The sequence below is a fragment of the Periplaneta americana genome, chromosome 1, assembly GCF_040183065.1.
Source record: "Periplaneta americana isolate PAMFEO1 chromosome 1, P.americana_PAMFEO1_priV1, whole genome shotgun sequence".
NCBI classification, from domain to species: domain Eukaryota; kingdom Metazoa; phylum Arthropoda; class Insecta; order Blattodea; family Blattidae; genus Periplaneta; species Periplaneta americana.
Window position 1 is genome coordinate 155,182,882 of NC_091117.1, and position 13,425 is coordinate 155,196,306.

Consider the following 13,425-nt stretch of genomic DNA (forward strand, 5'->3'; position numbering starts at 1 on the left):
AATCAGTAGTTTACGACAATAAAGAATACTTAATTGTTAGTACAAGTATATCAGACTGCAGAGAAATCCCACTGAGTGAATTATTTAGACTTACACATCAGTTATTAAACACAATTAGTGGAAAGATAACTATTTGTTTTTATTATGTAAATTAATTTATCTGCAAGATAATAAAAATCGATTCAAAATCTATAGGTGGATAAGTAAGTAAGTAAATAAATAAATGGCTATTATAGCTAAGCCTACTTTGTTGCCTTATGATTCAGGGTTCATGATCAATATGTATAGGCCTAACTAGACTAATAAATTAGGCAGCCGTGGGTTTGATCTTGTTGGAGAACATGCTATGTTTCAGATGTAAGGAAATGAATACATAATTTCCTGTGGGAACTAAATATCACTAATGGGATTCTAGGAGGGGGGAAGGAGAGAAAAGTTATTATTTTCTGTTCAACCATCTTTTGGCGTTTAACAGCAAATACATATGATCTACCTAATTAAGTGTATAAATATTTAAACATTTAATATTACATTGTAGCAGATTTTGTAACTTAATAGAGGTTGTTTTTTTGTAGGTTGAGACGCCACCCCGTAGGCCATTAAAATTACTTTATATTTGTGAGTGGTCTATGCTGTCATTTGCACAGCAATTTTTGTTGTTGTTTTGTTTTTGCAGATATTCCTAGTGCATTATTTTTCACTGGGGGGATTATAAATGCATATAGTTCACATACAAATAACCCGTTTATATTTTTCTGGATATATATTATTAAAAAAGCAAGGAATGTCATCTTATTGATATAACATATGTGCATAGAATTACGTACTATCATTCCGCAAGCAATGATATATATTTATTTATTTAAAATAACAATATATTATGTAAAGAAATCCACTTATAAAAAGTATGTTTTTTTACATAATGTGATTATGTTTAGTTTTTAGGTCTTCATGTTACCTATTTTTTGCAATGTATTAGATACCGGTAGGCTACTTTTTTATAATTGACAGCATTCCCTTTATTAATTGAAGAATGACTTGTAAATGCAATGTAATTTTGCTACCTTTGCGCATTATATTTTGCGTGGTTACTTATGTCCTGTGGTCTAAAAGTACCGGTAATATAATTTTCGATTCTCTAAAACTTAACAACAGGTCTATACTGATTATTACATATTTATTTCACTTAAGAATTTGATTATAATAAGAACTTGTGTAATCAAGGTGCATGTATTTACGTCTTATGATCTAAGAGTAATGTATGTTAATATAATTTTCGATTCTCTGAAACCTAACAATATGCTGATTAACGTAAAATTATACATTCTATAATGTGTATTGTGTAGGCCTATTTATGGATGTAAGAGCATGTTTCCTATCAATTGCTGCCTACGTATTTTCTTTCCTTTAATGCTCTGACCCATATCAATGAAACTTTGAATATATTTATTTCGTCCTAATTTCACGTTAAAGGTCGAAAATGGACATAATCTGTCAATTTTAGATCGTCACAGCGTTAAATTGTGTGATTTACGTACTGCTATTATGCGTCTGCTCTCCTACATCATGGCGGCAAGCGCAGCGTTCAATTTGCCCCGGTTTCCTCGTTCCGCGCAGCCGAGACTGTAGGGGCTTGCGTATATTACTATTATAGCGCCACATTGGCAGCGATAAAATGTGCAATATTCGTTCAGTGGCCGGTGAATACTCAACCTAGTCCTAAAAAAAAAAGCATTACTTTATAGAATTTAATACCTGTCTTCTTAGTAATTGAAACTAATTTTTATATTAACAGACTGTGACTGTACCGAACGCACCTGGAGAGTTCGCGCTCTGCAATTCGATGACAAATCACGTTACGTGTTCCGAATCTCAGCGCTGAGCAATTTGATGGCATAACGGCGTTCCGAATTTCCACGATGACGTCACTGATGCTCCCGTGGCGTGTTGCACCGGTTCCATCCAGAGCAGTGGGTTCCATCAGGTGGTGGCGAAGTCCATCAATGAATGTGATTGGTTCTCACAAAGGGCGGGAATAGAAGACTGTTTTTGTGTCATTCGCTTGCTGGAACCGGTGTGACACCGGTAGAGCATTAGTGACGTCATCGTTGAAATTCGGAACACCGTGATGCCATCAGATTGCTCAGTGCTGGGATTCGGAATAACCTGAGAGGATAAAAAAGAATAACTCTGGTGACAGTGGCAATCTCGAGAACTAGAATATAAGAACAAATTCTGCCAACATGAATTAGCTGAAGTGGCAGAAATTTGTGTCGTCTGCTATCGTCTGTGTTTTTACTTTTTGTGTTGTGTCAGTTGTGTGCACTGGTGGCGTGAATCTGTGAATGTCGCATTTAAACTGTATTGTACTGTATGATTTTGAATTTCAAATTTTTAGTTCCTGACTTTTATGGAAATTGGATTGGGCGATCCTACTGCGAAAAGTGCGAAATACGGTATTATCATTGATAAATTGGAATAATTGTGTCAAAAAATTATATTATTTAAGAATTAGATTGTGATTTGTGTACTTCGTGCATATTTATGAAATTTCTAAATCATATGTAAGGTATTATGTCTCTCTTTCTCTCGGATGTCCTTTTTTTTTTATAACATGTAATAAGTACAGGCGTGACAGCGAAACATCATATATATTCTGAGAGCAGCTACATTGTTTTGAAGAGCAATATTTAGTGATAATACGTTGTTATATGGGTTGCCTGTTATAGTTCCCAACTATTCTGGCTAGTTTACAGATTGCACATAAATAATTTTTATTGCCTCTGGCCAAGATATTATGTAACTTATTCCATGGTTCCGTTAAACGTACTGTATTCAGATCACGAAATGGTCCATGCTATGCGACTTATTCCCCTCATTCTTGACGTGTATGATCATTATTGTGTAATCTATCGCAGCTGTCAAGTATGGTTCGCTATCATCGTAGACATCTTGCTACTAAACTGTCTCATCAAATCATACCTAACCTTGTCATAGACAATGGGGCTTCTTGTCACTGGCATTGGGACCACTTGTCGCTAATGATGAGGAGGAAGTGATAGAGAAGGAAACCAAATTTTTCAATTAAGAACGGCACAAGCGAACGTCAGAATCTTTATCCTTCTGTTCGAATTGTAAACTAATGATCCAAAGATATGGTCGAAAAAGGGCATGAATCTGATGTTTTGAGGAAATAAGTTAATGACTATTTCATGCATTTCTAAGGTTTGCTCATTGGTTAGTACAAAAAGCACAAGAGTCCCACTGTTCCTTTTTAAAGATATCAATACTTGCGACTTTATGATGCAGTAGTCTCTGGGAGCATAACGAGTTTTTATGTTTTGTCAGTGGTATGGTATAATTAATGTTTGGTGTATACAATACTGGTGAAGTCACCGGTTGTATTGTGAATTCATTCTGAGCTACAGTTCATTGTGTTGTGTGTATGCTCTGTTTTCTTGAGTTTGTCTTGTATTTGGTAATCATTAATAAATTTGATAAGTACAAAAATCTCACTTCTAATGAATTCAGAATGTTACGCTGCTTGTGTTTTAATGAAATTAAGCCATTCATGTTGTTGAATTGGTCCATTTACTACATTGTACAGTGTTCCAGCGATAAGTACCAGTTTATTCTTCAGCTGCTGAGTGGCATGGTGCTTGAGCAGCCACCGGCAACTGGGCGCTTAAACTGACGGTGCTTCACCAAATTAAAATTTACAAGCATACTTACTAACCATAATAGGCCCTATGTTGTATTTAACATTAATTATTATATGTTACATTAATTAGAGAATTTTGTACTCACTCATATGATAGTAGCTGCTGGAAGTATTGACCATATTGCTGTAAAAAACCATGGTTTACATTCATGAGCTCCACTGCACTAATTTGTCTAATTGCGTCACAAATATTATCTTTCAGTTGTTCAATTGTGCGAGGATTATTTGCATGCACTCTGTCTTTTAGTGTTTCCCGTCAATGAAAATCTAATGGTGTTAGATCTGGGGGATGAGCCGGCCATAGCCCGCTACTAATAATTCTCTGCCCAAAGATATGGTGGCCTGGGTTCGATTCCTGGTTGGGGCAAGTTACCTGGTTGAGGTTTTTTCCAGGGTTTTCTCTCAACCCAATATGAGCAAATGCTGGGTAACTTTCGGTGCTGGACCCCAGACTCATTTCACCGACATTATCACCTTCATCCCATTCAGACACTAAATAACCTAAGATGTTGATAAAGCGTCGTAAAATAACCTACTAAAAAGATACGATTGAGCTCTGTCATAGATGCATTGACAATATGAATGGTCGCATTATCCTATTGGAAATATCCTGTTAACTATTCATGATATGTCAGTTCTTCACACAGTGGTCCCAAAATAAGGTGTATGTATCTTTCATTGTTTATTGTCTCTTCGTAGAAGAAAGATTCAATAATTCTGTGAGCATTAATGGCACACCACACTCCTAATTTTTGCCCATGCTGTAGAACCTCGATCACATGTTGAAGTTTTTCTATTGCCCAGTGCCTGTTATTACGTGATGGTACATGTCCATTAACAAAAAACCATGCTTCATCAGAAAGAAATTGATCTGGGATCAATTTCGTCATTATGGTCTTTTTCTACCAACCAGTTACAAAAATTAAAGTCTTCTGTTAAAAGTAAGGGGTTGTAACTGATGAACTACAGTTATTATGAAGGGCTTTAATTGTAATTTTTTTGTTGCTTGATGGACAGATGTTTTTGAAATTCCAGTCTCCTGTGCTACACGTCTCAGAGACTTTTCAGTTGTACATTCCAAAGCAGCTCCAATTTCGTCAATTTTTTCTTCTGTAATAGGTTGTATGTATTTTTGACAGATGGTTAACTGCCTATAATGAGTACAAAGACAGGAGTTGAAACTGTTGATCCAGTTCGTGAAGAAAGAGCTGGCAAGGTTCGAGAAGTCGGTTCTCAAGCAATATGGAGTTTGTCATCATGTAAACCAGGTATTTTAAATATGTATTAAGTATAGTCTGTATGTATACCCATGGATTTCAATTTTTTTTTTTTCCAAGTAAATTTGTATGTATCAACTTAATTCGAAATAGGACGTGCAATTTAAAAGGGAAAAATATATGTAATCTAAAAGATCAATAAATAAAGACCTAACTTATATACCAGTAAAGATTATTCTACACACTACAGCTTTATATGAACGAAGTACTGAAAATTTAATCGGAATAATAAGATAGTCCTATAGGAAAGTAGCTATAAGGATCTAGCTGTTGTTAGTTTGATTGTGTATTCGAGGAGTTTTACAATAAGACAGTGTTCTGGTAGCTAAAATTAAAAAAAAAAAAAAAAAAAAAAAAGAGAGTTAAAAAACATATAGGCCTACTTCCAAATTACAATTGATTGTGCACTGTTACTATGAAAAAGTACCTGTCCCAGCAGAGTCTTATTCATTGATATCAGAACTTATTTCGAACCTGGAGGAGAATTTCTGATGTCTTTTGGACACTTCAGTTCAAGTAGCTTTGGCTCAGTGTCAGCATTATTAGGTCTTCAATGTGCAGTGAATCTCACTGATTCGACCAGAAAGAGGCCTAATAAAATTAAAAGGCGTACTAGTACTTTTTTAGGATAAGCACCAAATTGTCTTTTTCTATTTGAATTGGTGGTTTACAATGAAGCTGGTTTTGCTGGATATGACCAATGGAGTTTGGGATTCTGGTTGTCTTCTCTCTGCATAGTGCCTTTTTCTTACAGACAACGAAATTCCAGTACTATGCATGCATTTGTAGTGTACTCTTAAGTAGCAAACATAAGGTCCAGTATCTGTTCACTTCTAGTTTTGTGCACAGGTATTCGAGATCTCATTAATGTCCTCCTAATTTTCTTATGTTGCGATATAGTCTGTTAAGTTGTTCAGATTGAAACAATATTTGTCTATATTCATATTATACTTTCAAATAAATAATACATTTGCTTTCGTATAATTTTTATTTCAAAGCATTTCATTAATTTTTATAAGCCTGATTACGTTAGTGTAGCATGAGCAATTATATTAAATATAAAAATTAATATATTACATTTCGCACATTAATCTTGCACTTTCTAACTCTAAACATTTAATCAAATAGTGTAAAGGGGTCTATTTTCGAACATTTCAGAGAATTCCACTTACTATTTAACCTGCATAATAGTTTTAGATAAATGAAACCTATTATGTGTATTTACAAAATGTATTAATGACATCACAACTATTTTAATTAATGAATTAAATACTATTATAGTCACAATCATGCCATGTATGAAAGAAAAATTTCACAACCTCGAGCGGGAATCGAACCTGCGACTTCCTGGTCTCCGGTCAGGCGCTCTACCACTGAGCTATCGAGTTCGTCTCACGCCAAAGGCTCGGAATTATTCTTTCATACTGGCGACTCTGTTATAGAGTACTGTCCATAGCGTCTGATCTTAGTCAGCACTGCTTATGGCTGGAAAGAAACTTTACAAATGTAATCTTCATCTTACGATGTTTGGGTGACGTATATACGTTGACGTTGATGTGACATATTAATGAATTGTTATTATGTTAAATACAATTAATATTTTGTGATGAAAACATGTCCTGGTAAATGTAGATTATTGAGTGCTAATAGAAGATATTTAGGTTTACTGTATCATATGCCTTAGATAAGATGCAGAAACTACCGATAGTTGTTTCTTTTGTAAACAAACTGTATGGGCTTCTGTCAACAATGTTAGTAAATTGTGTGTAGTAAGTTACTAAACTCTTCGCGGAAACCATATTGTTGAATAGGCCATAATCTGTATCTTTCCAGGTAAAATTCTACAGTAGTCTTGTGATTTTCTAATATTTTCCTAGAACATTGCTTAAAACAAAGGAGAGGTAATGTGTAACCTGGTTTCCAATGGTATGTGGGTATGTGATTTTCGATTAGGTATGACACAGAAATTTCTCCAACTATCTGGTATTTGAGGTTGATGTAGAGTCCAAGACATGTTTTTGGCTAATACTGTTATGATATTTGAAGGCATCATGTAAATCATTGTATAAGTAATACCATCTGGTCCGGGACCAATTTGGGTCTACACTTTTGTAACACATCATATATATATATATATATATATATATATATCCGTAACTTGTATAGGAGTGATTAATTCATGACTTGGATTGCAATCTATAGTAATAGAAGAAGAATCATGTAACATCTGGAGCAATAATCTTAAGGAAGTTACATTGTAATTGAATATTCGTAATATAGTGGTGAAGAAAGTGTGGTTTTATGACTATTGAACCATTTAAGTTACTATTGAACCATATAAGTTAATTGAAGTCCATATTGTTTTAGCCGAGGTACTGTGATTGTACTCAACATGTACTCCCCTCACATAATCCTTTTTGATGCTTAATAAGTCTTCTAAGCATTGCACAATATTTTTCTTGATTTTAGTTAAGTGTTTTCTTTTTTAGTTTCACGCTGAATGCTAGCCTACCACCACATTGGTTTGAACTTAGTACGTGTTGCATGACTGTATTTTGACGGATAGAATTTATCCATGTATGCTAGTGTTACTTGATGGTAATGTTCTAAAGTATTTATAATGTTCTTAAATAGTTATTCATCATAATTTCTACATAAGTGTTTTATATGATCAGTGTTGCCACCCAAGTTAACTTACTTACAACAACTTACTTACTTACAAATGGCTTTTAAGGAACCCGAAGGTTCATTGCCGCCCTCACATAAGCCCGCCATCGGTCCCTATCCTGTGCAAGATTAAGCCAGTCTCTGTCATCATACCCCACCTCCCTCAAATCCATTTTAATATTATCCTCCCATCTACGTCTCGGCCTCCCTAAAGGTCTTTTTCCCTCCGGTCTCCCAACTAACACTCTATATGCATTTCTGGATTCGCCCATACGTGCTACATGCCCTGCCCATCTCAAACGTCTGGATTTCAAGTTCCTAATTATGTCAGGTGAAGAATACAATGCGTGCAGTTCTGTGTTGTGTAACTTTCTCCATTCTCCTGTAACTTCATCCCGCTTAGCCCCAAATATTTTCCTAAGCACCTTATTCTCAAACACCCTTAACCTATGTTCCTCTCTCAGAGTGAGAGTCCAAGTTTCACAGCCATATAGAAGAACCGGTAATATAACTGTTTTATAAATTCTAACTTTCAGATTTTTCGACAGCAGACTGGATGATAAGAGCTTCTCAACCGAATAATAACACGCATTTCCCATATTTATTCTGCGTTTAATTTCCTCCCGAGTGTCATTTATATTTGTTACTGTTGCTCCAAGATATTTGAATTTTTCCACCTCTTCGAAGGATAAATCTCCAATTTTTATATTTCCATTTCGTACAATATTCCCGTCACGAGACATAATCATATACTTTGTGCCACCCAAGTTAACAACGACGAAAATTTCATGTGGGCAGGCAGACAAGCAGGACATTTATATTTTAAAATTTATACTCCATACCAGAGATACATTCCGTTTCATACAAGTTTTCGTACAAGTTTCCAGAAATTTGTTGCCTTGGACAAGTGCTCAGTTTTCCACCCTGAAATTACTGCCCTGTTTGTATTCTTTCTACCAATTGTAGAATGTATTGATTCTTTCAATTCTGGACATAACTGGAAACTCCTATAATCTTTTTTTTTAACTTCTTTGTGTATAGTGTGGCGGTTTTTTAATTTATATGTTATGTATGATCATTCCAGATTTCTCTTTAAATGTTTTCTTCAATTTTCAAACACATAAGTTAATTCTTTTACTATATACTTCAATTTTTCGTTATCTTCCCTTCACGTCACTGGTACTGCTGGTTTATCATTACGAACTATTTTTTCTGCCTTTACATTCTTGACATTCACCATCCCAGTGAGGGAAAGCTACATTATTGTCGCAAAGAGAACCATTGTATTTTTTTTATATCGTGTATCATTTTGAGGCTTTCTATTAGGAACTTCATATATTATGTAATGCTCTCAGACTGATGAAGTTATTTATTAGTAGAATATTTTTTGGTTTCACTTCTCAAAATGTAGAAAAAGATATTGATTTTAGGATCCAAACTGATGGAATGAAATATGACCATGGAATGAAATATGTTGCATCTGCCTGATTGTCGACCTGGTTGGTGAGTTGGTATAGCGCTGGCCTTCTATGTGGGTTCGATCCCGGGCCAGGTCGATGGCATTTAAGTGTGCTTAAATGCGACAGGCCCATATCAGTAGATTTACTGGCATGTAAAAGAACTCCTGTGGGACAAAATTCCAGCACATCCGGCGACGCTGATATAACCTCTGCAGTTGCGAGCGTCGTTAAATAAAACATAACATTTCCACCTGATTGTTTACATGCCAGAATTGTGAGCCAGTCAGCCACGAACGTTATTAGAGGAGTATTTTGTGACTAAACCTTATCAACATTATGTTGAAATCTTTCGTGGGAAATTTCTCGTTATTCTCAGACTAGATGAAGTTTCTCATAAAGTAGCAGTAGCAAAATGTTTTTGTGGCATAGGAAGAGTGGAAAACAGACCGATAAATTGATGACCATCTGTTATGATCATAAATTTATTGATTGTTGCAGTCTTTCAGTAAATCAATGAGGCATTTGTCAAAAACTATTTAGGTATGACGAAGTGGTATTGTAGCAAGTATTGGAGTTGTTGAATGAGAATGGTGGTGTGAGAAGTCATTAGTTGACAAGCTATCACTGGATTCAAAACATGTATCTATGTAATCTAATCTCTTTTCGCTTTTTCTAACTGAAAGTCGTCAATTAATGCTTGACTTTTTCGACATTTACATGAAGTTAATTACATTAATTAGCTGTAGTGTTTATAATTCGTGTATATTACATATGCTAGTAGAATCTTTTACAATAGAAAATTGCTGAATGTTTTCTGTTAGGTTTTGGAGTGGACCAACTGCGAGATGATTGTATGGATACTTATTGGCAGTCTGATGGACAGTTACCCCACCTGGTTAATATTCAGTTTCGAAGGAAGACAACTGTACATGATATATGTATTTTTACTGATTACAAGTTGGACGAAAGTTATACTCCTAGCCGGTATGTATTGCAAGATAGTCTAATTTCAAGCCATTTGCATGGTGGACACTGTTTTCACAGATTTGGCTGGAGCAGTAGTTTCAAGCTGCAACAGAACCAGTAGAATCTAATTGGGTTTATTTTAATGATTACCAGACATACAGTCCAGGATTATAATGTCCATATGTCGAAATGTCCATGGAATAATGTCCATGTTAAATTGTCCAGAATCAAAAATGTCCATAGTAGTATAATATTCACTTCACTCTGATGTCCAGAGTCTATTAATTCTGAGGAGAGGAGGGAGAACCTTCCTTCGACCATTGCCTCAAGTCTCCTTCTATCTGCCGCCAGAATTCTTAGTAGTTGTCAGTCTTTCAAGCAGTATGAAAGCCCTTCTCAATCTAGTGATTTTTTTTTTTATGGAGTTACTAATGGCAGGAATTTCAAATAAGTATCTGTAACCATTCGCAAATAATTAAGCCAACCTCCAGATTCATTGCATAATTTCTGATGCAAATTCACTTTGAAGAATTTGCCCCTCTTCAGCAACAATCTTCTACACCACTGTGCACGATGAACTTTCCTTTTTTTTTTTTTTTTTAACGAGAAACAAGAAAAAATGTAAAGAGTAGATGAGAATATGCATGGACCACAATGTTATATTCTGAAGTGACTGTATTCTGGAATCTGCTGCAGAAGATAAGCTAAGAGTATCCTAGCATCCTATTTAATATTTCCACACGTTAAAATCAGTGGCTCTGACTATACACACTGTTTCCCTAATAGTCACACGCGATCAATATCAGCAAAAGAACAGCAGCATTTACCTGAGCAAAACCTGTTCCGTGGTGAACTTAGTAGTTAACCCATAGTGATTGATGTACTGTATGTTATTGACTGTCCTCTGTCCTTGTATTATGATGATAGAATTTATTTTAAAATATTTCATATTTTGATGTATAATTTATTTGGTTTGCAAAATGTGAAATTTCAGTTTCTCAAAAACTTTTTTTCTTTCTGTTCGAATGGAGGCACTATAATAAATTTTAAGAATACTCTTTTGCAGTTTGAATATCTGCAATTTTTGAGCATATACTGCAGTAGCTGCACTTTGTAAGCATACAGTCACAAACGTCCAGCACTTTGTGTATGGTTAAACATGGAATATTCAACTGCCTGGCTGCATTACGAACAGATTTTGGAGGGCTACAAACAAAAGCTTCACGAACACGGTTAACATCTTCACTTGTGCTTGGTTGTTGGAACCGTTTTGATGCAGAACTTTATATGCCATTCACAGATTGTTGGTCTTGATTGTGATTCCCTTCCATACTTAGTCCTGAAATTTTGTTGAACCTGTTTATCTGATCTTGTCTCTGTGAACCAGGAGACATACTGTGCCTTCTCCTGTGAAGTTACTCGCAGTAGGTGCTAAAATCGGGAAAATATGTGATAAAAAAGGAAAAATATTTAATTATGTTTCAATTATTTTATATGAATATAAACAATATGCAATACTCACCAGTATAAATTATGCTGTCTCGCCAACAACTGTTGAAGAATTACAGTACACAAAGAGGTTCGTCCTCAAGTTGTCCATCACAAATGAATGACGATTATCACGGAACACTGCCTTGTACTGGGAAAAAGAGCACGCCACAAGAAGTCAGCCTGGCAAATTTATAATAGCACATATTACTCACACTCACATCAATATAATTTTTCTGCTGGCCATCCAACACACACGAAATCTTACACATAGTGTGAAACCCACTATTATTTTCAAGCACATTTCTGTATTTTTCTTATAACACATGTGCTTAGATCCACTAAAGACTAAGGGCGCAAATAGCCATAGTAGCTGACGCGCCCTTTTTAAACTGCACTAACTAACTAACTAACTCCACTAAGACTTAAGTTTTTCTCGACATCACGAACATGCTGAACTGTTTCTGACAGAAGGATCCCTTCCATTTTGAAAGAACAGAATACTTCTCAAATATTTATGGTAAGATTGATAAGAAGCCCTGGCTATTGAGGAAGAACATGCATTCCCTAGAGACAGGTTTATGATTGAAAACGAAAACAAAGGCAGTTAGTTGATGTTTATGAAATTATAATTGCTTCTCAAATCAACGTTTAATAACTTACAAAGCACTCCTAAATGACACATCAATGTTTATGTGTTAGTTACAGTACAATTTTTTTAGTGGTGACAGCTCTTATCACTTGTGGCGAGAGAACAGATTGCAGTTCCACAGATAGGCAATTCCAAGAAACAGTTGCTAGCTGTCACATTTAAGCAACTGCACTGAATATTCGGCTTTTGTCGAAAATCATTTGATTAAAACTTAATTTTTGTGTGTTTTTATGTGAATATTAGAAAATACGTATTTACAAAAAAAATAAAAATATGTATTTTTATGTGAAATAAAATTTAAAATATATGCTGAAGTGGCCCTGTCCGAAACTTAAAGCACAATTAAGAGTTTCTATTACAGTGCAAATAAAATATTTATTTATCTAAGAATCCTAGCCCTACTGACCACTACAATATTTATTTTAACGAACAAACTCTTCCAAGTATTTTCAACCTTCATCAGACTTTTTTTTTTTCTTCCAATATCGTTAGTACTTCCCCAACTACCATAGTTTTGCTAGAATAGGTTATTTGTGAATTTCTTAAGAGAAAAGTATGTATTTGGATTATAATTGTAAACAATCCATGTTTCATAATTTTGCACAACACTTTAATTGCTTGTCATCAGTGACACCTTGTGAAGTTTAGTGATGGAAGGACTCAGTTATGAAAAGTCAAATTGTCTAATAATTGACAAAACATGCATTGAATATATAGCAAAATTCAAGTCAACTCATTGGACAAATGAAAACAGAATAAACATTTTAAATTCTTTCAACAGGGATGGCAGCACCCCAGAACTCCCTGTCCAGTGTCTGCTATGGATTATTTTGAGTAGTATGTAATTAATAATTATTAAATACGATCTTATTCACATTGATTCCTTTCATTTCAGCATTTCTATCCGAGCTGGAACAAATTTTAACGACCTTCAAGAAGTTGAAGTAATAGACTTGAATGAACCTACAGGCTGGGTTCTCATTCCAATCAAAGACATTCATGAAAAGCCGATAAGGACATTCATGATTCAAATAGCAGTGATAAGCAACCATCAGAATGGGAGAGATACTCATATGAGACAAATTAAAATCCATTCTCCAATGGAGTGCAGGGGGATTGGAATAGAAGAATCTGGAAACTTTGTGACTGTAGAATGTCAGCAATATAGTTGCATAAGATAAATAACATAGAAGT

At 35.0% G+C, this 13,425-nt stretch overlaps 1 protein-coding gene across 2 annotated transcripts; it reads left to right on the plus strand.

The window, feature by feature from the left end:
- The first annotated feature begins 1,988 nt into the window (after window positions 1-1,988).
- APC10 (anaphase-promoting complex subunit 10) lies at window positions 1,989-13,412 on the plus strand. 2 transcript variants are annotated; one of them, XM_069830083.1, is made up of 4 exons: window positions 1,989-2,444; window positions 4,861-4,989; window positions 9,947-10,109; window positions 13,127-13,412. In XM_069830083.1, the coding sequence occupies exons 2-4, from the start codon at window positions 4,878-4,880 to the stop codon at window positions 13,410-13,412; spliced, it is 561 nt and encodes a 186-aa protein (XP_069686184.1). In that variant the 5' UTR covers window positions 1,989-2,444; window positions 4,861-4,877. The 2 variants fall into 2 exon arrangements, with proteins under 2 accessions (XP_069686184.1, XP_069686179.1); XM_069830078.1 differs by having other exon boundaries at window positions 2,154-2,456.
- Window positions 13,413-13,425: the final 13 nt, after the last annotated feature.